General features: G+C 43.3%; 1 protein-coding gene across 9 annotated transcripts in view; it reads right to left on the bottom strand.

Moving 5' to 3' along the window:
- CACNA2D3 (calcium voltage-gated channel auxiliary subunit alpha2delta 3) overlaps window positions 1–26659 on the bottom strand; it is a 933834-nt gene that overhangs the window by 702059 nt on the left and 205116 nt on the right. For all 9 annotated transcript variants that reach the window (XR_004272347.1, XR_004272353.1, XR_004272348.1 and 6 more), the window contains one exon: window positions 26413–26529. Coding sequence is in view for 2 of the 9 variants with exons in the window: in XM_032289508.1 (XP_032145399.1) it covers window positions 26413–26529 (117 nt within the window). In the remaining 7 variants the exon portion in view is untranslated. The remainder of the gene's footprint in view (window positions 1–26412; window positions 26530–26659) is intronic.

Here is a 26659-nt window from a genome sequence, read left to right as displayed (position 1 = left end):
ATGGTGTTGGGAAAACTGGCTAGCCATGTGCAAAAAGCTGAAACTGGACCCCTTCCTCATACTTTACACTAAAATTAACTCCAAGTGGATTAAAGATTGAAACATAAGACCTAACACCATACAAACCCTAGAAGGAAACATAGGCAATACCATTCAGGACATAGGCATATGCAAGGACTTCATGACTAAAACACCAAAAGCAATGGCAGCAAAAGCCAAAATAGACAAATGGGATCTAATTAAACTTAAGAGTTTCTCCACAGCAAAAGAAAAAATCATTAGGGTAAACTGGCAACCAACAGAATGGGAAACAATTTTTGCAAGCTACCCAACTGACAAAAGGCTAATGTACAGAATCTACAAAGAACTAAAGTAGATTTACAAGAAAAAAAACAAACAAACCCATTCCAAAGTGTGCAAAGGATATGAACAGATACTTTTCAAAAGAAGACATTTATGTGTCCAACAAACATATGAGAAAATGCTCATCATCACTGGTTATTAGAGAAATGCAAATCAAAACCACATTGAGATACCATCTCACAACAGTTAGAATGGAGATCATTAAAAAATCTGGAGGCAACAGATGCTAGAGACAATGTGGAGAAATAGGAACCCTTTTACACTGTTTGTGGGAGTGTAAATTAGTTCAACCATTGTGAAAACAGTGTGGCAATTCCTTAAGGATCTAGAAATAGAAATTCCATTTGACCCAGCAATCCCATTACTGGGTATATACCCAAAGGATTAGAAATCGTTCTATTATAAAGACACGTGTAAACGTATGTTCACTGCAGCACTGTTTACAATAGCAAAGACCTGGAACCAACCCAAATGCCCATCAATGATCGACTGGATAAAGAAAATATGGCACATATACACCATGGAATACTATGCAGTCATAAAAAAGGATGAGTTCATGTCCTTTGTAGGGATGGATGAATCTGGAAACCATTATTCTCAGGAAACTGACACAAGAACAGAAAACCCAACACTACATGTTCTCACTCATAGGTAGGTGTTGAACAATGAGAACACACGGGCACAGGGAGGGGAACATCATACACTGGGGTATGTTGGTACGTGGGGTCTAGGGGAGGGATAGTGGTGGGTGGGGAGGTTAGGGAGAGGTAACATTGGGAGAAATGCCTAGTAGGTGATGGGGAGATGGAGGCAGCAAACAACCATGGTATGTGAGTACCTATGCAACGATGCTGCAATATCTACACATGAATCCCAGAACTTAAAGTACAATTAAAATTTAAAAAGATTGCAAAGACTTATAATCTTACATGGCAAAGGTAGAGGCAAATGGAGATGACATTAGGCTTAGAGGTGCTTTGGGGAGTGACAGGAGGTAGTCACTAGACACCCCATTAAGTGACACTGAGCCTCACAGAGAGAAAAGTCTTTCTTTTTCTGTTCTCCTTGATGCCTCTTAATTGAGACAAGGAAGAAGAATGTCTCAACCTCTCAGGAACTCTGATCTCAGCTCCTCTGCCCTCTCACCACAGGTCTCCAATGAAAGCCTTGCAGGCCGCAGCAAAGAGCTAGAATTGAGCAAAGCTATTTGGAATCACTCTCCTTCTTAGCTATCTTCTATGAGCAGCTGCTTTTCCCCCAACAGTAGTGTTTTAAAGCCTGCTTTAAAAATAAATTGAATAAAAGAAGAAATTGTAAAGAAAAATAATCTGTGAAACATTTCTACAGGTACCACTCAGATAAGGCAAAAATTATGAAGAAGAAACAGAAATAGCTGGAGGTTGTGTTGCAGGAAAGGGGTCCCAATCCAGACCCAGGAGAGTGTTCTTGGATCTCGCTCAAGAAAGAATTCAGGGCAAGTCTGCAGTGCAAAGTGAAAGCCAGTTTATTAAGAAAGTAAAGGAATAAAAGAATGGCTACTCCATAGGCAGAGCTGCCCCAGGGGCTGCTGGTTGTGCATTTTTATGGTTATTTCTTGATGATATGGTAAACAAGGGGGGGATTATTCATGCCTCCCCTTTTTAGACCATATAGCATACCTTCCTGACATTGCCATGGCATTTGTAAACTGTCATGGCGCCGGTGGGAGAGCAGCAGTGAGGATGACCAGAGGTCACTATCATCACCATTTTGGTTTGGGTGGGTTTCACCTGGCTCCTCTACTGAAATCTGCTTTATCTGCAAGGTCTTTATAACCTGTATTTTTATGCTGACCTCCCATCCCATCCTGTGACTTGGAATGCCTTAAATATCTGGGAATGCAGCCCAATAGGTTTCAGCCTTATTTTACCCAGTTCCTATTTAAGATGGAGTTGCTCTGGTTCACACACCTCTGGCAGTTGGGTCACTCCAACTCACTGACTGTACTGGTGGGGAAACTGAGACACTCCCCTTCTCCCACCCAAGAGGAGAATCATTTTCTACATAGACATCACAGAGTTAATAAGCAGCCAAGCTGGAACTCAAGCCAGGTCCTATGAGTCTGTCTCCATCCAGAGAAAAGTTCCCTGAGGAATATAAACCTTCTTGTTAGATGGCATATGTGGCAGAAAATAATTGTATGGGGATAAATGATTTCTCATTGCCAGAACACAATTTGCTTTTCTTTATGGTTTCCAGCATGCCAAGGACAATGTTAGAAAGCAATGGCTAGGTCCCCCTTTCTCCCTCCCTCCCTCATTCAATCACCAAACATTTGGGGAGCCAGGCACTGAGGTGGGAGCAGAGACACAACCGGCACAAAGACACACTGCTCTGCCGTCAATGAACTCGTAATCAAGTCAGAAGTCCAGACGTCAGGTGACTGGTAACTGCAGGGTGCCTGCTGTAACTGCGAGGTGCCCTGGAACGGAGCAGGGAGCCAACGGGAGAGGTGAGAGAGAGGCTGCAGGAACCTAACTCAGCAGTGCCCTTTAATAATGACGCTTGTTAGTCACCAATAAGTGGACTGTAATACTCTATCACTACTTCCTCTAATTATCTGTGACATGGTGAGATAATTTGCAGCAAAATAACTCGTAAAAACCTCCTTTAACTGTCTCTGAATTTTTAAAAATGCATACTTCTAACAGCAAAAAGGGTCAGCATATACCTACAAATAGATACATTTATGTACAATATTATACTGTATAAATATCATGATCATGCACATTATCTTAATTTACTATTGCTCTACCATATATACTCTAAACTTAAACAAAAATAGGTATTTTAAAAGAGATATTTCAATATTTACTCCCTGTACTTCAGAGGAATATTCTATATCCTTCTTTAGAAATTACTACTCTGGCTCAAGGCTTCTCAAAATGAGATCCCATTATCTCTTAGGCTGTGGGGGTGGGGGGTTTAAAATTCCAACTCTCAGCTGGGCATGGTGGCTCATACCTGTAATCTTAGCACTTTGAGAGGATGAGGCAAGAGGATCTCTTGAGCCGAGAAGTTCAAGACCAGGCTGCACAACATAGTAAGACAAAAAAATGAAGAAATTAGCTGGGTGTGGTGTGCATGCCTGTTGTCCAAGCACTATGGGAGGCTGAGGCAAGAAAGTTGCTTGAGCTCAAAAGTTCAAGACTAGCCTGAGCCACATGGTGAAACCCCATCTCTACAAAAAATACACAAAATTATCTGGGCGTGGGGGCACATGCCTGTAGTCCCAGCTACTTCGGAGGTTGTGGTGTGAGGATCCCTTGAAACCAGAGGGTTGAGGCTGCAGTCTATAATGACGCCACTATATTCCAGCCTGGGTGACGGATCTAAACCCTGTCTCTTAAAAAAATAATTTAAAAAAAAAAAAAATCCGGCCGGGCGCAGTGGCTCACGCCTTCCCAGCACTTTGGGAGGCCGAGGCGGGTGGATCACGAGGTCAAGAAATCGAGACCATCCTGGTCAACATGGTGAAACCCTGTCTCTACTAAAAACACAAAAAAAATTAGCTGGGCGTGGTGGCGCGTGCCTGTAATCCCAGCTACTCAGGAGGCTGGGGCAGGAGAATTGCCTGAACCCGGGAGGCGGAGGTTGCGGTGAGCCGAGATCGCGCCATTGCACTCCAGCCTGGGTAACAAGAGTGAAACTCCGTCTCAAAAAAAAAAAAAAAAAAATATCCAACTCTCCAGCCCTCCTCCGAGTTTGCTGAATCAACTCTCTAGGGTAGCATGCAGGAATCTGCATTTAACAATCTCCTCAAGGGAGCCTTCAATGCACTGAAGGCCTAGAAGCACTTCTCTGGATTAAACAAATTTTCCCAAGAGGGAAAGAAAAGTTTAAAAACTTGCTTAGTGCAATAAATCTGTTTCCACTGCTTACTATTCAAGAAAGGTCACTTTGAGCAGCAAGGACAGTAAATTGTTTTAAGTATGTGAGGGTGTCCACCCACACACCGGCCTGCGATGCGGTGAAGGGGTCTTGGCACAAACGTGCAAACTCTGTGCAGCCACCCAGGGTTGGCCTCCCTGGGCACCACGCTCCTCTGAGGCTGGTGCTTCCTGCTCAGAGAAGGCTGCCTGCCAAGCCCTGCATGGCCCAAGAGCTATAGCGGGTGGCTGTAGCTCAGATCAGACTTCAGGAAGCATCTTGCCACCTTTGCTAGTGGTGAATGACACACCTTGTCAGCTTCAAAGCAGTCCTCGTCGACCACCTTAGACACTGTCGTTATTGATGTCAGTTTTATCTCCTGAAACTCAGGAGGTGTTTTCAAAGTTCAAAGCAGCCAGTAATTTGTGCAGGGCTGTTCTTATCAATGATTTGTCAACTAATCTACTGGTTTGGAGGGAGCACAAGGCTCCAAATTCTGAAGCATCAGCTGCACACAGGAAGAGGTCTTGCTCCTAAGTCACCGATCACATTGTACCTGGAGTCATCTCCCCCAACTCCTACCCACCCCACCAAATCCTCCTGACATTACCGGCCAGCCTGCATGTGCCCTCTCCTGGCACACACACACACCAGCATCAATCTCCATCATTTCAACAGAATCTTACGTCTTTAGAATGATACTCAGACCCACTGCCTCATAGGACTGCTTTGTGCATAGATTCCTATTACTAACTCAACAGTAGGAGTTTTTCTGATCCCGAAGCTGCCTTACTTATCTTTAAATTCCTCTAATACCTATTATTTACATGGAAGCATGATCCAATAAATGTCCAGTGGATAAGCGGCCTATGGTATTCTATTATAAACATTCTAATATATGTTTAGGTGACACAGTAACATTAAACTACTGCTATAGTACTTTTACATATGACTAAAATAAATATTAAACACATATTGATGGGCTCAAGTCCAAGCTCACCCACTTGTCAGCTGTGTAATCTTTGGCAAATAACAGCTCTGTGAATCAGTTTCCTCATCTACAAGATGAAGCGATAGCAACATTTACCCCTTAATGTTGTAAAGATTGAATAAACTTGTACATGTAATAAAACTAAAACCACGCCTGATCATTGGAAACACTTAATAAATGTTATATATTATTCTATGAATTCAACAAGTACCATCATTATTGACTCAGGCACTATGCTAGGTACATGGAATACAAAAAAAAAAAAAAAAAAATACCTCGCTTTAGCTTGAGAGAATGTAGTTGGTTACATACACTGTGGAAGTATCATAGCCACTGTGGAAGTATCATAGCAGGAGCTAAGATAATATAAAGATTTGGATCTACTGTAAGGATCAGCAGACGGATGAAGGGAAGAAGGTTCTAAATACCCAGTAGCTATCAATTACTGGAGATGCTACTAACACTTGACAGCCACTAAGGGTTTTGAGCTCTGAAAGAAGGGGACGCCAGTAGCAGTAATAACACCAAACTCATGCTCCCAGGCTTTCAATTCTCTGTGTAATGCCATCCTATGTATACCAGACGCCAGGGTGAACCAGCCTTCCTGACCCCTTCAGGTCAGAGGAAATGCCGGGGTGCTACCATTCTGGATTTCTCTCTATGCCAAACCTCCAGCCCATATAGACTCTGTGCACAGCCTCCCAGTAAATCTCCACCAAGTTACCTATCTGGGAGTTCATGGGCACTATAGCTTAGAACTCAAGAACTGGCTCAGATGATCTACCCTGGGAGGCTCTACTATCAGGATGACTGATCAGCCACTGGTAGAGCCTAAGTGTTGAGAAACTTGGAAGATAAAGAGAACAAACACTGAAAATAGTCTGAACAAATGCAGCATTTTCATTTGGACTTCTTTAATGGAACTCAAGAATGCTTAAGCAACATAGGAGATGTATTAGCTCACGTGACGAAAAGGGCCAGAGTCTTAGCGAAGATGACCATAGACAATCTCTTGGAGAACTGGTATTTGAACAGAGACCAGAATGAAGTCCAGGGCAAGCCACACACAGCCATCTGGAGGAAGAGCAGTCTAGGTGAGGGGACAGCACGTGCAAAGCTTCAGAGCCAGGAAGTGGGTAGCAGTGAGTAAAAGCAAAAATGGGAAGAGACAAGGTCAGGTCAGTGATGAGACCAAAGCAGCTCAGACCTCATACACCTGTGGTGAGGAGTGTGGGGACCCTCTGATTAGACAAACCTCAGCCTCGTGCCCACACCTGGGATCTGGCCCATCCAAGCCTTGTGGACTGGGGATCAGGAAGGGACAGATCTCTATGGAAAACCAGGAAGTAGATTAATGGATGCTGTATAGACGGGGGAAAAAAGCACAGGATCTATTACCAGAGAAACACAGAAATCCAAAAGCTCACTTCATTTGGAACAAGCTCCACTCACCAGTCACATTACATCAAATGTCCCTTAGCTGGTGAATGGATAAATCAACTACGGTACATCCATACCATGGAATACCACTTGGCAGGACAGCACCATGGACCTTTCTGCTTACTATTCTTTTGAAATACTGGAAGAAGATACATTTTCTGTTTTATATTTATTTCTTTTCAAATACATTAGACTTACATATCAGCCTGACCTTTAGAAAATGTGTTTCTTTACATGGACAAATGAATTGTTAAAAATACTGCAAGTCTGCAATTCACTTTGAAATGGACCAGAAATAAGATATATTCATGAATGGCTAGAAGGATAGAGAGATAGACAGATAAGTGATAAAATGAGGATACTTAATATCAATGGCAGAAATGAATGGTGGGTACAAGGGTGTTTGTGTGTCAAATTTGTTTCCATTGTGTTGCATGTTTGGATGTGTTCATAATAAAGTGTTGTGGATAGGGAACACTACCAGCACAGACCTGAAAAGTAACACTGGTAAGAACAATATTTTTCCAAGTGTTTTAATAGGATGAACTTGTCCATAACCTATGTTTTCTAAAATCATTTCTCTTTGAGTACTGTCACTTTTCTTTGTCCTTTGTCATCCTGAAAAGTGAGGTAACCACTATGACTCATCACCTTTGGAGAAATCTTTTCTCCAAGAAATAACTCTCCAGTGTCTTTAAATAAATGTATGTAAAATTCATAATTAGTTATTCAAAAAATATTTACTCTTTTAAGTCACAAGAAAATTAGGGTCTGATGATTAAATCTTCTATGACCTTGCACCCTGTAATGAATAGGAGTGAGCAGTGCCATTGGTAGTTTTAATTCTACCTGCTAGAGTGCATCCTGCAACCCACTCACAAAGAATGTTTTAAAAGCCTATTAACTAAAGAAGACTTATTTAAGTTACTCGAGTTTCCAGGTAAAATATGCGAGGATGAGCCAACCTTTCTGACCCCTTCAGGTCGGAGGAAATGGCACATCAGAAAAGCTTCTGTTCATTCACTCATTCCATTAACTTCCTGGGTGTCTGCACTATAAGAGGCACTATCCTGGGTGAACAAAACACATACGGTCCTACTCCTCACTGGGCTGAAGTTCTAGTGGGAGAGGAATAACAGCCAGATACCTTAAAAGGTAATTTTAGATTCTGATGAGTTCTATGAAGAAAAGGTATAAAGAAGACAACATTAGAGAAGATGTCAGGGTAACGCTGGTCGTGGGGAGGTGTCAGGAGAGTGAAGGGAGGGGTTGGGGTACTGTGAAAGAAGCTCTACCTTAGGCGATAGGGCCAAGGAATGCAGTTTGCCCCAAAGAGAAGAATCCCAGGGCAACCTTGAATGCCAAGGAGGGACTAGATTTCGGTGGAGAAGATTCCACTCAGAGAGAACACTGCATGCAAGGGCACTCTAGAAAAGAGAACAGGTTGGCACATTCACAGAGCTTCAGGGAGGTCCCCAAGGGAACTCGGCAGGGGAAGGGCTAGGAGAGGCAGGCATGGCCAGGACCATGCAATAATGTGTACCAATAAGTTTTTATTTCATTGTAAATGAAGTCAGAAATCATGGAGGATGATAAGTTCACGGCAATAATGAACTGAACTTCCAGAAGTAATACCAGTTGCTTTGATATATAAACTCTATAGACTGCAAAATAATCCCAGGGTTAGAGAAAAATAACTTGGCTACTGGGATGCTAAAATACCTGTGGTGAGGCTGCTAGTACCTGTTGTGGCTACGCAATGATAATTAGAAAAAAGAATTCATAGGCTTTGCTGTGTGTTCAGAATTGGGACACATGTTTTACAGGTCTTTCCTTCCTCAAGCTCATTAGCCAGGGCAGTTGCTGCTCTCATTTTACAGTGGATGGTCTGGAGGCTCAGAGAGGAATGACCCTCCCTAAGTCACATAGCAATCAAGAGGCAGAGTCAGGACTTGAACCTGGATCCAGGAGGTCCCAAAGCCCATTTTTTTGCCAATGAATCAGTGGCTCATAAGCTACGAGCCCTTTGGCTGGCATGCTGGAGAATGCAGGAAAGACAGTGGGGACGGGTGTCATTCTCTGGCTCATCTTCTCCTAGCCCATCCTAACCCAAATAGATACACACACACACAGGGAGGGGAGAGGAAGAGAAGCTATAAAATGAAGAAAAACGTAGCTGAAAGTTGTCTTCAAGTCAAGTGTGTCTATCACCTTTTCCTGTGGCAACAGCAACATGCTCACAACCTGCTTGGTTCAGAAAAGAAAAAGGGCACCCAGGTGGTAGTAGGTTAGAGTTTATATTTTCCTTTGTGGCCCACGATAAACAAGCTATGGTGTTTTATTCCTGTGCACCCATCACCCAAGCCATAGGAGAAAAACACTGTTTCCAAATGTTTTCTTACTGCAGCGCCTTTGTACGCCAATGATTGCTGTAATTTAACCTCCATAATAAAACAGAATCATCACTGGATGACAATTTATAGCACAGTTTCAGAACTGTTTGCTTTTTCCATAGTGCTCCATTGTGATTAAGATTTACTGGTGTTGACTGCCCTCCGGGAGCACTCACACAGCCCTGCCAACAGCCATCGGGCCAGACAAGCACAGCACTCAGGGCACCGGAACATTTTGGATGCAAGTGCTGGCCCGTGTCTTAATGACCAAAAGGGGGTGTCCATGGCTTGATCTACCCCTGTGGACAATGAAATAAACTATAAAGTATTCCAGGTGATTCGGCTGCCTGCCATGGAGTTGTGCATCTTTCTGATAAATCATTTTGAAGATACACACATGGAATGCCAGTGTTATATAACCACCCATTGTAGGAAGGGAGGGTGAAGATGCTATTTGAAATGAGGCTATTTTACTGGCTGGCTCATTAATGGGGAGGAGGAGGAGGAGGGAATGGCATTGGGGGAATGTAGCCAAAGACACAAAGAAAGAAAGGAAGCAAAGGGACATGGAACTTTAGAGGCACAAAATCAAATATCAGGAGTGGGAAAGGGGCTGCATCAGTAAATCCCCCTCCACTGGAAAAGGACCAGTCTAGTCTTCTTAATAGGGCCTACAACCACTGTGGGACACTCAGTTTTCCTCTAACGTAGAGACAGCAGAACTTAAGCAATGCAGGTATTAACAAGGGTGTTAAAAGTGCGTTCATTTTAAAGGAATCCTAAGACAAAGAGGGCTGTGCAGCGACATGAGTGATGGATCTGGACTCTGGAGTTGGACGGACTAGACCTGCATCCGCTCTGCCAAGCTTCCCGTCTGTGACCCTGGACCTGTCTTGGTTTCCTAATCTGTCAAAAGGAGGTAATAATACCACCTACCTCATAAGGCTATTGAGAAAATGGAATGCAAGGATGTGTCTTGGGCACAAGATGGGAAGCCAGGTACAAGGAAAGCAGTTAATAAAAGTTCACTGTAAATGTTATCCTTCTACCTTTGTACGGCTGCCCCAACTTCAGACATCAGCAAACCACCATCACCATTTGCCGTATCTGCCTACCACCATGTGTGCGGATTTCTGTCTGTCACTCTGTGTCTGTGTGTATATAGAAACTTGAGCTATTCATACTCTTTTTTCTTCTTTTGAGACAAAGTCTCATTCTGTCACAGGCTGGAGTGCAGTGGCGCAATCTCGGCTTGCTGCAACCTCCAACTCCCTGGTTCAAGCAATTCTCTGCCTCAGCCTCTTGAGTGGCTGGGATTAGAGGCACACACCACCACACCCAGCTAATTTTTGTATTTTTAGTAGAGCCGGGGTTTCACCATGTTGGCCAGGAGAGAGTTAATCTCTTGACCTCGTGATCTACCCGCCTCGGCCTCCCAAAGAGCTGGGATTACAAGTGTGAGCCACCGTGCCCAGCCTGCTGTTCATACTCTTAGCACGTCATCATCACTGTCCATGCACTGCTCCATCTTGATTTACATTTTCTCCTTCAGCCCTGACCTCTACTCTTAATCCCCTCCCTCACTTGCACCCACTCTAATGGATTCAATGGACTCATTAACGAGGCATGTGTTACAGAAAATGCATGGTTGTTTTATATACTTTTAATTTATATAGATGCTACCGTACTAAAAATCTTATGCTATTTTTTATGCATTGCTTCCCTCAAGATCAGTGTGGGTTGCTATGTGATCAGTGCTTTTGCGACTACATCCAGCACATTTGAACTGTCCCTTTCACTAATGATGGGTTCTAGGGAGTGTCTAACTGTCTTCCAAAAGCAGGCTGCAACTGGCATCCTCACCTCACCTTTACTTACTATGTTTCTTTGAATCAACTCACATAGCATATGCATTTGCTTTAAAGGGCAGTTATATTTGTTCTAATGTAAATTATATATAACTATCGAAATTGTCAGACAGCTATGAGCATGTGACCCCTGGGCTCCCACAGGTACATCACTTAAGGACCAGCCTAATGCTCACCCACACTGGACACCATCCTGTGTTCCACTGACAGGCTGGGGCCAATGAGCTCAGGCTGCCAATCTAGCTTTCCTCTCAAAACATTCTGTTTACCCTGCAGCTTTTTCTTCTCTCAAACAGGAAAAGGTAGTGAGAGGACCAAACAGAGCCTTGGAGAGCCTCCCTCTGTCCCCAAGGAAGACACTGCAATGGAGGGCCTGTTCTGCCTTCACTTTCCTCTCCTCATACATCTCAGGGACGTTGCCCAGCTAATGTCAGCCCGGATGAAGAAGTCAGTCTGTACAGAGCAGGAGGGCATCCACGCTCAAGATGACAACACAGATGGGAGCTCTCCATAACCCACTGAGGCTGCTCTGCAGACAAGTCTCCTGGGATTCCGAGGAGGCAGAGTTTCTTCTAGATTACTTCCCTGAGACAGTAGTGTCAGAAGCATTGGAACCAGAGCAGCTCCATCTTAAATAGGGGCTGCATAAAATGAGGCTGACATCTACTGGGCTGTATTTCCAGATGGTTAGGTATTCTAAGTCACAGGATGAGATAGGAGGCTGGCACAAGATACAGGTCATAAAGACCTCGGTGGTAAAACAAGCTGCAGGAAAGAGGCTGGCCCACCAAACCACGATGGCCACAAGAGATGGCCACATTCCCAGCAGTGCCATGACAGTTTACAAATGCTATGGCAATGTCAGGAAGTTACTCCATATGGTCTAAAAAGGGGAGGTATGAATAATTCACCCTTGTTTAGCATATCATCAAGAAATAACAAAAAAACAGCAATGAGCAGCCCTTGTCTAGTCCATAGACAGAGCAGCCATTCTTTATTCCTTTACTTTCTTAATAACTTGCTTTCACTTTACAGACTCGCCCTGAATTCTTTCCTGAGCGAGATCCAAGAACCCTCTCTTGGGGTCTGGATCAGGACCCCTGTCCTACAACAGTAGTATTTCCCATAGCTGAATTTTTTTTAAACCTCTTCAGATATTCCTGTTAAGTGTTCTATCATATCCATACTTTCTATGTGATTACATTAATAATTAGAATAAGAATAATAGTAACCGGTGTTCAGGAAGTAGAACTATATGCCAGACACTGGGCTAAAACACTTTACATCAATGTTCTCATTTGACCCTCAAAATAACTCCCTTAAGTAGGTATTCTAATCTTCATCTTAGAGTTAAGGTTCCTAAAGCCTAGCGAGTTTAAGTAAATTGGACAGGTTTATTCAGCTATTAAGTGACTGGGACAGGATCGGAATGAGGGAGTCTGGTGCCCAGACCAGAGCCTGTATCTGCTATGTCAGTTGTAGAAGACGCTACTTACATATACAAATAAAAATAAACGACCATTTATAAAGAGTTCACCATGCAACCTGTGGGCTCATGCCAGGCCCATGTTTGCTCATTTGATCCTCACATTAGTTCTGAGGTCAGCTGTGTGATTGCTTCCATTTCAACGAGGGAGCGTGTGACCTGGGCTCAGGGCTAGTCTGAGGGAGCCAGCCTCAAATCCAGTCCTGCCGTATCCAGAGAGTCACCGTGCCTGTCGCATGAGAGCACATCCATTTCACAGTCAAGAAAACTGAGACTCAGGGAGATTCAGGTCTCACTGTCAGTGAATAATGGATAACCTCACTCAGGTCTCAATGGCTTCAAAACCTAGTTCACTCCCTTCCAAAGAGAGGGTGAACCTGTTTCCCAAGAGATGACTGAACATCTAAGTGTACCAAAGTCTACATACAAAATAGCCTGTAATGCTAGCACTTTGAGAGGCAGAGGTGGGCGGATCACTTGAGCTCATGCATTCGAGACCAGCTTGGCCAACATCATGAAACCCCGTCTCTACTGAAAATACAAAAATTAGCTGGGCATGGTGGCAAGCACCTGTAATCCCAGCTACTTGGGAGGCTGAGGCATGAGAATTGTGTTAACCCAGGAGGCAGAGGTTGCAGTGAGACTATATCGCACCACTGCACTCCAGCCTGTGCAGCAGAGTGATACTCCATCTCAAAACAAAACAACAAAACAAAACAAAACAAAACAAAAGTCTACATACAAAATAAATGGCATGGGCAAAGTCCTGCACTTCCACTTCTATAAGAGGAAGTAATTCCCAAGGATGGCCTTCTTAAATTGCTGGGGTCAATGAAGCAGACTAAGGGAGCATGCTTGGGGAGCCACAGACATCGCTGAAAGTTAGCAAATTACGTATTGTCTCCTTATAACTGCCTGCAGAGCACTGAGACCCAATGGGACACAAGCTCAGAGAACTAACAGGTGACTGTCCCCCTTGGGCTGGCTCCTAGGAGGTCCCCTCCACCCACGAATTGTCCAAATGTGGGGGGCAGACTCCCTAAACACGACAATCCTGAACTGGTCTATCTGCTAAATGTAGCTGAAAATTAAAAAGCAGGCTCTTTGCTTCCATTAAACACAGGCTTCTCAGGCTTTCTCCCAGCACAATAGAGGCGGCTGCACTTCCCAGCACCCTCCTCCTGAGTGCTGCCCGGGAGCTTCACTCTCAGTGGGCTGTACAAAAGACCTGTGCTCTCCAGCCTCCACAGTGCATTCAGCTGGAGGAGAGGGGCAGGCAACAAAGGAGACATCTCAGGGCACCGCAGCCTCTGATCACTGAGACGACAACATACTTTCTGAGGGGGGGTTGCTGGTGCAGAGAAATCAATACCCAGAGAAAAGTGGGGAACATGGCAGCCTTTCCCTGGCCACAAAGGGAAAGGGAGGCGGCCAATGAGCAGTGTCGATACAGAAAGGCAAACCCTGCCGCAACTTCTTGTATTCTTAAAATGCCACCCGAACTCTTGCAGTGAATGCCTAGTGCCCGCCAAGCCAGGTGTGTGAAATGCTGGGGGAAACTCAGGGAGTAGAGTAAAATGGACCAACCAGTGGCCTGGGAAGTGGTGAGGAAGACATTCAAATAAACACAGGAATCGACCACCTCTATCCCACTATACCGGCCCCTCACAGCAGGAAACCCCCTTGTCTTGCTCTCTCCACTCCAACCCCTCTCTCCATCAATCCTCCTCTCCAATACCTTCAACCAGTCCCACGTTCTATTTCATCTCCAGCTTCTCACGTGCTGTTCCTTCTGCTTTTGCTGCCTCCTGGAACCTGGTATATGTTTAGCTTCACTCTCCAGGTTCCCTGGGTGGCATGGCCAGGACTCCCGATTTCAAAGCCTTCCTGTCTCTCTTAATGGCATATAAACTCCATGTGTGGAAGGAGCTGTCTGTAAATCTAGATCTTAATAGTAGCCAACCCTGAGACCCCAGGCTGATACAACTCACAGCCTACAAAGCAGACAGGTGGTCAAGGAAAGATGGGCCAGGTGAGGTGAGCATGATTCCCCACCCACACACAGGCCTTCGATGAATGAAAGTAGCGCAGGACAGTAAGAGAAGACACATAAATTGCACCCCTGCTCTCAAGCTTTTCTTTTCTCCTCTGTGAAATGACAGGAATTCTCAAAGAAATGAGTACTTCATCCCACTCCCGACAGGCATTAGCTCAAAGCAACACTCCCCCATCCAATTCCTAGCTGTGGTTACCAGATAAATCAGAGAACCTGAACTCAAGTTACACGTCGGATGTGTTTCAAAGTGGCATATAAGTAAATACACATGCATGCTCCCGTGTCCTATACATATGCAAATTATATCTCAGTAAAGCTGCTTAAAAATTGCAAGGGTAGCTGGGTGCTATGTTTCAAGGTTGTGCCAATAATTAGATAACTGCTTTTAAAATGCTAACAACTCAGTTATTAAGACAAGTTGTACACATGACAAACATCAGAGAGGAGATGTGAGAATCTAATTTAAAATCATTGACTATGTAAATGTGAAATTTCAAAATATGTAAATGCACCACACTGTGATAAAAAGGAAGGCTACATGGGGCTAATTTCTTCCTGTTAATTCTGCAAAAATAACTCCTTTATTGTCCCGTTCCTGCTATGGTGAGCTCTTTGTGTTGTTGTTGATGAAGGCTTAATGCTCTTTTTCCTAGAATGAAGTTTAATGAATTATTTTTTCTGTAAGGTGCCTGCACAGAGAGATAAGTGCCACATATTCAAATGTAGCCACTTTGAGCATTTTTCATCCCCTTCTCCACGTGAGCAATGCTGTCTCAGCCATCATTCTACAGGAAAGTGTATGCTGGGGACGAGGGTGGATCGAGGGAGGGAGGGGATTGCTCTGATTTTTGTTTGCCAGTTCTATGAATGAGACCAGACTGGGAATTATTTACATGAATCAAATCTCTTTGAGATTGGGAGAAAACAATGGAACTTCTTACAGGTGAGAGCTGAACAAAGGCTAAACATCCTCAAATGTTAACAGTGAAGAAAATCTCAGAAATAGTCTCATCTGGTAGTTCAGGAACTTAAAAAAAGAAAAATTCCATGTCCCCTTATTATGCATGTTCTTACCTTAAATCCTGTGAATGATCTTTCCCCCACACCCAGCCAAGAATTTTTTTAAATCGAACTTCACGAGTATCACTTAAATGATATAATATATGCAAAGCATAGCAGAGTAGCTTGGCAAGCAAGAAGCACTCAGTAATGTGATGATGATGATGACAGCAGAGATGATATCAATGATGAAAACAATGGCAATGACTCCAGCTGGCTTTCTGTGGGGGATTATGAAAGCTGTAAGTATGCCACCTACTTCATATACACAAAGAAACCCTAATCTGACTAATGCAGGGGTTGCAAACGCAATGATCCTCGGGGCCAGAGTAGCAAATAAACGACGAGGAAATCAACCAACGAGATGTTCATGCTGATGCTGATTGCTGTTCTGTGGACATGGGGGCCCAGGATGGCTACACCTCTCCATTTTTCAAGCTTTAAATCTGAATATTTTAATATCACTACATATTTTTATATGTGATTTTATTTTTCCCTCTTAAAGCCCACATAGACCAAGTAAAAGGTATCTACAACCAGGATTGGCCTGGGGGACACGGGTTTACAATTCTGATGTGATTAATTCTTTTTTATTTCCCCACCTCCAGTGAAGAAATTCCCACAAGAATGAATGCTCATGTGTCAACCTCCATCCCTACACTCCTGCCCACCACCTCCATTATGAACACATGTGTTCTGAACCTACTTTCCCAGAATAAAATCATCTCCACCACATCTGGCCTCAGAAGCCCACTCTGATTCCCCCACTGGACCACAGCAAGCCTGGAGCACTGTCCCCAGACTATGGCCACAGTGACTGGAATGACAGACTCCCAGCACATCAAGGGAATGGATCCACTGAGCCCTTTGAAGGAAAGTCCTCTTGGAGACAGGCTGCCTGGCTCAAAAAGCATCCTAACAGAGGCCATCCACTGGATGGCCAAGGAGCTGCCTACAAGGCTCCGCTCCCCTATGAGTCTGACTGTGCTTCAGTCAGATGGGAGCTGCTTCCATCATCTCTGTGCAGCTGGTACCCATCTACTCATGTCTGGGTAAAAGTGCTGACAGCCAGTAACTATGCCCAGCCTGGAGTTTATACTAAGGCAGCTCCTGCATTAGTCAAATCAGGGCCGCAACCTGAGTTAGGGTTAGCAGTCTGAGTGTCTGCAGAGACACTTGCTTGAGGTAGGAAGACTCCTGCTCATTGGGTGGGGTGGGGCCATCTATCAGCAATCCTAACCATGACCTGGATGAGGAGTCTGTTTTCTGACATTCATCACCAGCTTTGCAGAGGTCCTAGAGAAGTTCCTCTCTATAAATCTCATCAAACAGCCCCACAAAATGCTCCAGAGTCACTGGGTGCAGTGAGGAGAGGCTCTCTAAGTATATTCCCAAGGATCTGATTTTCCTCCCCAAGTGACACATACACACAAACGAAAAATCAATTAAAAAGCACAAAAGAACAAAAAATCCACATTTACCCTTGACAGTACAAAGCACTGAATGTTAGCCTATCCAGGCTGCCAGTAATCCTGGGATGTGCAATAAATTATATCCCGGCTGATTTTTAGCAAAGATTCTGATTACTCGCAAGGGCTATCATCTCTCCACTGAATGCAGTGTAAATGAAATGCCAATGAATTCCTAACTACCTTTTCATTTTCTCCTCATAACGTAATTTAGAAAATGTAAATAATCTCACTGTGTTTACAGGACGAGCTGCTCCTCACCTCCATATAGTAAACTGAGTAAAGACCAAAAAATACAACTAATGCCACCAACGCATCCCTAGTTAAACAGACTAAATATGCATTCAAAATATTTCTGAAACCCTTTAATTTGTTGCTGGTAATTTATAAAATTGCAGACAGTGGTCTTTTATTATGGTTATTATTATTATTATGGCTTTCTTCTGTCATTTGGATCTATCGACGGTGATGCATCAGTGATTCACACCCACCATAATTTCCTCCCGCCCACAAACCTTTTAAGATTGCTTTCACCTGGCCTGAGTATAAATTAAGTGGAATTATTTTCTACCTGGCCTAGTGTAGAACAACAACAATAACATAATACTCTGAAAAATCAGAACTGGGACCAACATCTTGGTGCCACATTGCTATGTCAGGTTCTTTTGCTTGGAGCCAACAGTGAATGGTTCTGGAAAGTCCATGAACCCCACAGTTTCTGCAGTTAGGCTCAAATACGTTCTTTTCCCCTTCATCACTCAGGAGTTCTCTGGTCAAAGGGAAGGGGTATAGCCCATACCACCCATATCACCCTCACTTTAAGTTATCCTTACCCCAAGGCAAAGGCGCATGAGTCAATCAACAAACATTTACTGAGCACTTAACTATAGTCTGAAGCACTGTAATCAGCACTGGGGCCAGAGTAAAGACAAGTTGGGACAAAGAAAAGAAATAGTACAGTATAAACAAAGGGAAAGAGTATTACCAGGCAGTGTACAAAAATAAAAATGAAGAAGAAATGGCTAATACACATGTAAAAACTTTTACATGTATAAAAGTAAATGTAAAACAATTTAACTACATAGTACCATTCAGAGAAGTGAATCAAAGTGACCCTGGCGCTCAGTCTGGGTCAATGAGCCAGCTGGGAATCGGGCCCTTTCCCAGTGAGAGGGGCTGCACCAAGCTCAACTTCTCTTGCAACTACTGACTATCTCCCATAATAGTGGGGAGGCTGAAACATCCAGCACACCGCAGTCCCCAGGTACTGAGCAGCCGATGCTTCCAGCTGTTTCCTCCAAACTGTCTGGCACCCCAAAGCCCGGCAGCGTAGTGCTAGCTTGCCCTTCCTCCCCCGGACTGTTCCTATGATAAGGTCCAGAAAGGGAGGGGAAGAGGAGGGCTCCTCCAAGCACACCCAGCAGAGTGCCTGCACCCACATACTTCTCTGTGGGAGGACGGAGATCAGCACCTGGGTCATCCCTCTGTTTTGTCAAGCCCATGCTCTGTGTGACATGGTGTAATTTCCTCAAACCCTGGTGCAGGGCAGGTGAGGAGCCAGAGGGACCCACTGTGCCAAACCATGAGTAATTAAAGAAAACAAAAACAACCTGAGGCCAGGCGCAATGGCTCACGCCTGTAATCTCAGCACTTTGGGAGGCTGAGGTGGGTGGATCACCTGAGATCAGGAGTTTGAGACCAGCCCAGCCAACATGGTGAAATCCCATCTCTACTAAAAATACAAAAATTAGCCGGGCATGGTGGCAGTTGCCTGTAATCCCAGCTACTTGAGAGGCTGAGGCAGGAGAGCTGCTTGAACCTGGGAGGCAGAGGTTGCAGTGAGCCAAGATTGAGCCATTGTACTCTGGCCTGGGCAGTAAGAGTGAAACTCTATCTCAAAACAAACAAACAAAAAAACTTGAGATACTATAGGTGGCCAAAAGACTAATAATAGTCAAGGACTAGGGAGGACAATGGGGAAATAGTGCCCCTCCAACCACATAGGTGGAAACACAGGCAGGCATGCATTGTCTGTGGGACAATCTGGCAAGATATACCTAAAGCCTTAATTTCATTTCTAGGAATATTTCCTAATAAATGCATCAAAAATAAATGGACACAAGTTTCTCTGCAAGAAAGTTTATCATATTATTTCTTATAACAGTGAAACACTACAGATGACATCAATGTTCACTCAGAGAGAACTGCTTGATTTCTGCTTTCCCAGAAAGCAGTCATGAAAAATAACAGAAATCTATATTCATCGACATGTCCACAACATGTCATTTTTTAAAAGCTTGTTACAAGAAAGAAAAATCCAATGTTTTAGAAGCTTATATATGCCCGCATATATCTATATACTCATGCACAAATAGGAAAAGAAAAAAACCCTATGAAGACAGAAACTAAGATGCTGAAAAATGAAAGGTATTGAGAAACATTAAGTACCATTTGATACTTCTTGCTGTGACCTTTACTTTCCCTTTTACCATTTTCTGCACATTCTTTGTTCTTTTACAATGAATATGTATTACTTTTACAACCAGTAAAAACAAATGAAAAGCATTAAAAAATACATGGGTGCTTCTATGGTAGACATAGAAAATATGAAACCAAGTCTTCCATAAAGCTCTGCAAATGGAAAGCATTTAGTCCAGTTATTTGGGAAAATAACTGTACTAAATCAATAATGCAGTCCAATTATTAGTCCAATTCATGGTTATTCCAAATAAGCATGAAGTCGAGGATGGTTTGATGCCTTGGTTCTACCTACAAAGAAGAATGCTTTTCACAGGCCAACACCCCCAGAATAAGTAGGAAAGTTAGGATACGGTCCACCAAGTCAACGCACTTTGAAGATGTGAGGCCGATGGAAAACTGAGAGCTTGAGGGAGCAAGACGTGAAAGTGCACATACAAGGCGTCCAGTGGCTCCCCTTCCTTCCCTTTAGTGGTAAGCGTATACCCCGGGGGGGGCGGAGAGGTTGTTCCCTCTCAATGTGGGAGGAAGAGCAGTCCTCTGGGCCTATCTGTGAGGCTCAGGTTGACTCAAACTGAAGTGTGTTAGCAGAAACCTGGGGCCCATTTGGGGTGAAACCCACGAAGACCATGCAGTTCGATGTGGTTTTGTTCTCAACCATTAACCAAACATGGTTCACTGACCTCATCAAACCTGGTGAATGCAGATTGTTGCTCTTTTTTAAGATTCTTCTGGTTTGAGGTTTCTGCTCTAAATTTCCTTACATGTATACGTGCGATTTTGCAAGCAACCCAGTTTACCAAAGAAAGGGGCAAATAGACCATAAGATACATCAACATAAAAAATTAATAGTCTCCTTCCTCTATCTGTGACTCAAAACAGAAAACATTATTTTTTTCTGAAACAAATTTACTGCTCTTTCAAAGTACCAGCTTTGAAATTCTGAGATGAGATTAGAAATGAAAACAAGGCAGAAAACAAAAATCTTTTAGGTCTACACAGCCATATTTACCTCTACTGCCTGAGAACTTAAAGTGATTCTGGCACTGTTAGGCTATATTCAGTTCCCAAAACCTCCACAGCTCATTTTGGACTTCATACGTGAAAAGAAGAATCAGCTCTGGCTTAAGAACCTTTCCTTAACTTAGAAATGGATAAGCAGAATCAACTATTTCATTTACAACATAACGGATATCCTTTCGAAAGTATGCCTCACCCACAATTTTCACAATGTCTATAGATACAGATGAGTTTTTAAACCAGAAGTATTCATAGAGTCCCTATAGATATTAATTTCTTATATATACAGCTTATATTTTGGGAACGAAATATGCTTTACTTGGGCGTATCCTGCTTTTCATGCCTCACTGTATATATTTTCAAAAAACATTGATGTATTTTATAGTCATACATATGTAGACAGACGCCAGTCAAAAAACATCTCAAGAAAGTTGCTTTAATAGTACCCTCTAGCTTTTTGGAAGATTGGCGTAAATCTCTTCTGCAGGGAGAAAAATCCATTTTTCTGAGAAGGTAAATGTTTATTAAATGCAAATACTGATATTCGTTTCCCAGGAAAAATGTCTTGCTGCATGTGGAATTTCTTGATAAAAAGCTTTCAAGTCCCAGGTTTCTCCAGATAAACCCCTATCGGTGAACTGATGCGTGAATGCACTGAAATTGAATTACTGTACAACAGCAATTACTTTCCACAGTACAGCTATAATGGGAATCAGTTCCGCAATGAACAGCAGGTAACTATAGGAAGGAGGGAAACTTAATATAAAATCTAGTCTCCTTTAGCTCTTCCCAACAAGCAAAGGTGTTTATTTTTAAGCAAAACACTCTTTTCGAGGGCTTGATTTATCATTTTATCAACGTAAATCAGAAAATAAGTGAAACGAGATTAAGCTTATTTACAGCTGTGAGTTTCAGGGTGCTTTCAAAATTTACTAAATATCTTACCCAAGGTTTGAAAACAACTGACTTATCACGGAGTGGTCTAGCTACAACGTGTTTTTTATATCTCTTCACATTCCCCAGAGTTCATTCTTTTAGACATGTCTAATTAATTGTAATGTTTTGCTTGAAATGCTACCAAAACAGATACTATCCTATAATCCCCCCAGTGCCCCTTCCCTCTCTGAAACCTGCTAAAGTTTGTGGAGGTCTGAAGTCTGCATAGCCTGACATTTAAAGCCCTCTGGATCAGTGTTTGGCTCTGAAACCAGGAACACCTGGGAAGACAGAAGGAGGTTATAAGTCCAGTTCAAATCAGTGTGATGAAGGCAGTGTCCACCCCAGAGCTGTTTCGCACAACCAAAGGCAAAATCCACTCTGAGGAATTCACCTTTAGAAAACCACCCTGGAGAATACTACTATAAAATTACAAATTTGCCAAAGTCCTTTTTGTCATTTCCTGATTTATCTGCTTTATTCTTGCGCTGTTCATCCCAGTTATATGGACCACACCAAAATCACAGGATCATAGCATCTCCCCGTCTGTGATGGAATTGGTCCTCAAAGTATATCCTTACAATCAGAGGTTAGTGGTTACGCAGTAGTTCTTACAGACGCTCTTCCCACCGCACATTACATTTGGCTGTGCCTGCGCAGAGCTCCCTGGAGCCCCAGATGATGCTTCCAGTTGATTGATAGTTTGTGCTACTCTCCCTGAAGGGCCAGATTTTAAAGACAGAGGAAAGGCTGGGGGCAGCCTGTGCCTATAAACAAGGTCATGCAATGTAACCCTTCTGCCTTCTCCCTACCCTCAAATCAGGGTACATATCTCAACATCAGCAACTCAGGAGAAAGGGAAATGGTGTCAAATTTGCCTTCCATCAACATCAAAGATGAGCTCTGACTTGTGACACAGACAAACATTTCCAGGTGTCACTTAGGAATGGCCTGATGAACATCCATAGTCAGCAGAGGATGGGTGCATATCCTTTCCTCCATGTCCAGCACGTGAAATATCCCTAGAAATGTTAATGAACCAAAAGCAAATGGACTTCATTTCTCGTCCATTCATAGAGACTTAAAACTTGACAAATTGTCAGCAATATTAATTGAGGACTTGGAGGCATAAATATGTCTGAACAATGAAGGTGAGAGACAGTGCCTTGGGCACAATTGCTATATACAAAAGCAAGCAGGAGCATGGCCGTATCAAATAACCTATAGCTAGCCTCTGTGTGAGTGTGAAAAAATTACTTAAATCACCAATGGCATTAAAAAGCGCTAGAAAATATTATTTAAGAAATGCTACCATAATGATGACACCATTATGTTAATGGCAATTACTGAAGCTAAGGTTATTTATAATTTGCTAGCCTGAAAAAAAAAAAGTTACATATAGTCCATTACCAACGAGATGACAGGGGTTATGTAATGGGCAGCCCACTTTAGGTTTCACATTTACTTCAGACATCTGACGGGGAGAAAATAGGACTTTCTGTGATAGGATAATTGCATAGTGGAGAGTAATTCAAATAGGAGATGAGGATGATAAAATCACTCTGATTCAACTAATCACTGGGAAATGTGATGGAGGAAAATGATGAAATCAAGCCAGAAGAGACAGAGAAAAAGATCAACATTGTTTAACAGGCAGGCGATGACAGGCTACATTAAAGGAGGAGGTTATTGTAGTGCTCCTTTTTTTCCCCAGCGCTAACTGAACGTACTTTCATAGACTAAAGGTGTTGTTATTGCCAATTCCTAAATTGCTACTGCCAGACTCATAAATATTTTATATACATCAATGGAAATGTTACTAATCAGGGTTGTTTGTGAACCAGGTTTCTACTACACACGCCCCTCAAGTCACCACTAACGCACACTAGGAAAACACAAGGTGGGGCACCTGGACCTGGGACCCACCTCCAGCTGCTGGGGGTGAGGGACAGGGGCTTGGAAAGGGAAGATTCCTAGGCATGGCATATCAGAGTGATAAGGCCAAACCTAAAATCTGTTCTGTTCCTGAGCTCTTAGAAAAGAGTGGTGTGGGGTCACTGCCCGGTGACCCCACCGGGAAAGGCATGGGAAAGGACCCCACCCTGTTTCACAGCGGTGCATTCCAGTGCAAGGCTACAAATAATGACTCCACTGCAAACCCATGGGCAAATTTGGACCTGGGGTCTTTGCTCTTCAAATGTTCACAAATCCCACAGGCAAACAGCAACTTTTCCTAATGGAAAATCAAGGTGCCATCAAAATATGAAAAGGGTTATACTCACTGCTCCTCGGGCCCCCAAAGGGACATCTCATTCCAAATGGCACATGGGTCCCGACTGTTGCCAAGAGAGCCACATGGCTCACAGTGGGGACCAGGCTCGTCTCTACTATCTCCACATTAAACCCCTATGTGAGGTACAAACTCTCTTTAAAGACAGGGGTGGGAAAATCCACATAACACTGGACCAATTCATCAAGACATTATAGGCTGGAGCATCAAGCGTGCTTACAGAGGTCCTGTATACTTATTTTAAAATACATAGAATACACGTTGCAAGGAATTTGACTGCCTTTATTCTGGGAACATTTCAATGTAAACAGAGCAACTTATGTTTTGTTTTCAAAGGAACTACACCCACCATATCGAATTGTCTTTTTTCTTTCTAACCTCGCTAATTTAAGGCAAAAGCTTTCAAAATTAGGCAATATGAAGACGCTCAACCCCGTTCACCTTCCCTCCTGTCATCTGAACCAGGTGCTTCTAGAAGCTGCAAGACTACCTCCTATCAGATGTTCACAGGTGGGAAGGCCCTTTAACCAGAAGTACCAGCAAATGTTTGCTGAACATTTACTGTTTGCCAGACACTGAGCTAAATAAATGCCTTGTATCGCTACAGAGGTCCTGCAACCCCACCACCTAGGTGTAAAAATTAACTGCTGAGCCCTGCTCATGTGACCTGGCAAATGACTTCATCCTGCCAAGCCTGTTTGCTCATCTCTAAGACATCGATAATAACAGTGTCTCACTCCTAAGGTTGATGCAAGAATTAAACGAGATGACATACATGAAGTGATTAGCACAGGGGCTGGTGCATCTGAATTCAATAAATGTAAGCACGTATTTATTAAATCACTGACTCCTGCTAATACCTCCAGGATGGTAAATGAGGAAAAAGAGATTCACAGGGGTTACTCAATTCTTCTCACTGATCTCCCACCTTGGGACACAGCTGAGATTCAAAACAGTTCCACTACTTCCAGAGCCCATGTCTCACTGACCACATGGGTCCACTGCCTCAAGGAGGTGAGGTCTAGGTTCTGGTGCTGGCTGGACCTCTGTGTCACAGCAGCATGCCACGTGACTCCCTTCCCCCACCACCCACAAAGCTCCCCGAATTCCAGACACCAGGGCTACTTTGTCAATTGTAGAAGCAAAACCTAAAGATATTTGTGTCCTTTTCTCCTCTAAAACTCTGTGATTCATAAAGAAATGTAAGTTAAAACAATATGTCCCCCTCTCACATTGACAATACTGTTACTAGCGCTTTTTTTTTTTTGCAAGGATTCCAGAAAATAAGCACTTGCATACCACTCCCGCTGGAGCAGCTGTGAATTGGCACAACCTTATCTGGACAGAAATTTTTCATATGCATAAAGAACCTTGAAGATTGCCTCTGAGCCTCTCAACTGTCTTCTGTGTTCCGGAACTCACATTAAGGAAATACACATACACTCCGGAATACTGAAGGCGAGGAGGCAGTAAAGAATGTGGACTCTGGGGTTCATATGGCTGGAGCTCTCTCTCACTCCTCATGTGCCCTGGGAGAAGCTACTCAACTCCTTCCTCTCAGTCTCCTCTTTTGTAAAATGGGGATAATAGTAACATCCATCATGGGGGTGTTACAAGGATAACATAAGTGAGTACATACACAGTCCTTGAAGAAACAACTCACATGTAGTAGGTGCTCAGTTGGTTGATCCACTATAAATATACAAGAAGATTCACTGCAGCATTATTTATGTCAAACCTGCAAGCAAGCCAGGTGAGGTGGCACATACCTGTAGCCCCAGCTACTCAGGAGACTGAGGTGGGAGGATAACTAGAGCCCGGGAGTTTGAGACCAGCCTGGGCAAGATACCAAGACCACATCTCTTAAATAAAAACTTGCTTTTTTTTGAGCCAGAGTCTCGCTCTGTCTCCCAGGATGGAGTGCAGTGGCACAGTCTTAGCTCACTGCAACCTCTGCCTCCCAGGTTCAAGCAATTCTCCTGCCTCAGCCTCTCAAGTAGCAGGGATTACAGGTGCCTGCTACCATGCCCAGCTAATTTTTGTATTTTTAGTAGAGACAGAGTTCCACCATCTTGGCGAGGCTGGTCACATACTCCTGACCTCAGATGGTCTGCCTGCCTCGGCCTCCCAAAGTGCTGAGATTACAGGCATGAGCTATTGCGCCTGGCCAATAAAAACTTTCAAACAACTCAGACATCCAAATATATAGGAACAGTTAAATCAATTATGACACACTCACAGACTGGAATGTTATGCAGCCATCTGAGAAAATAACAAAACACACCTACCCAAGAAAATGTTCAGATCAGAATAGAGCTTAGTTGAACCCCAGTGTACTTTTGAATGGTTTTGGGCAGTTAGTGAATGCATTATAAAGTTACAGGCCCACGCTGCATGGCTGAACAAATCAGTGGCACCTCTACTGAACGCATACATTTATCAGAAGGAAACAGACACAAGAATCCTCTATGAAAAGGGCAGTTTGTGCCCCTAGTGACTGCTTTTCCTGGTTAACCAGACTGTAGAAATAAAAGTATTTCTATAATAGCTGAGTGAGTCAACTTTTATCTTTGAGAGATTGGTTCATCAATGCCAGTCCCTGAAACTGCCTTTGTGTCTTCAGGCAATACAGGGCACAAACCAGAGGCACTCACCCTGACTGCCTCAGACTTCTTGTGAAACATCTCTTCCATGTTCTTTGCCAGTTTCTTCACCAGTTGGAGACCATCAATTTCTTCTATGGCAACATCTTTCTCATACTCTTTGTATTTCTGTAAGAAGAGAGCGCAACGTTCAAGACACATGACACCATAAAATAGCATACCTGTGATTTCATAGCATGTCTACTCACAAGGAATAAATAAATATAAAATCATAGCATGACTGCTTCTGGTGAATTTG

Source organism: Sapajus apella, unplaced genomic scaffold (assembly GCF_009761245.1).
Source record: "Sapajus apella isolate SASKATOON/1434 unplaced genomic scaffold, GSC_monkey_1.0 scaffold23, whole genome shotgun sequence".
In the NCBI taxonomy this organism is placed as follows: Eukaryota; Metazoa; Chordata; class Mammalia; order Primates; family Cebidae; genus Sapajus; species Sapajus apella.
This window is presented reverse-complemented; position numbering and strand designations above follow the sequence as displayed.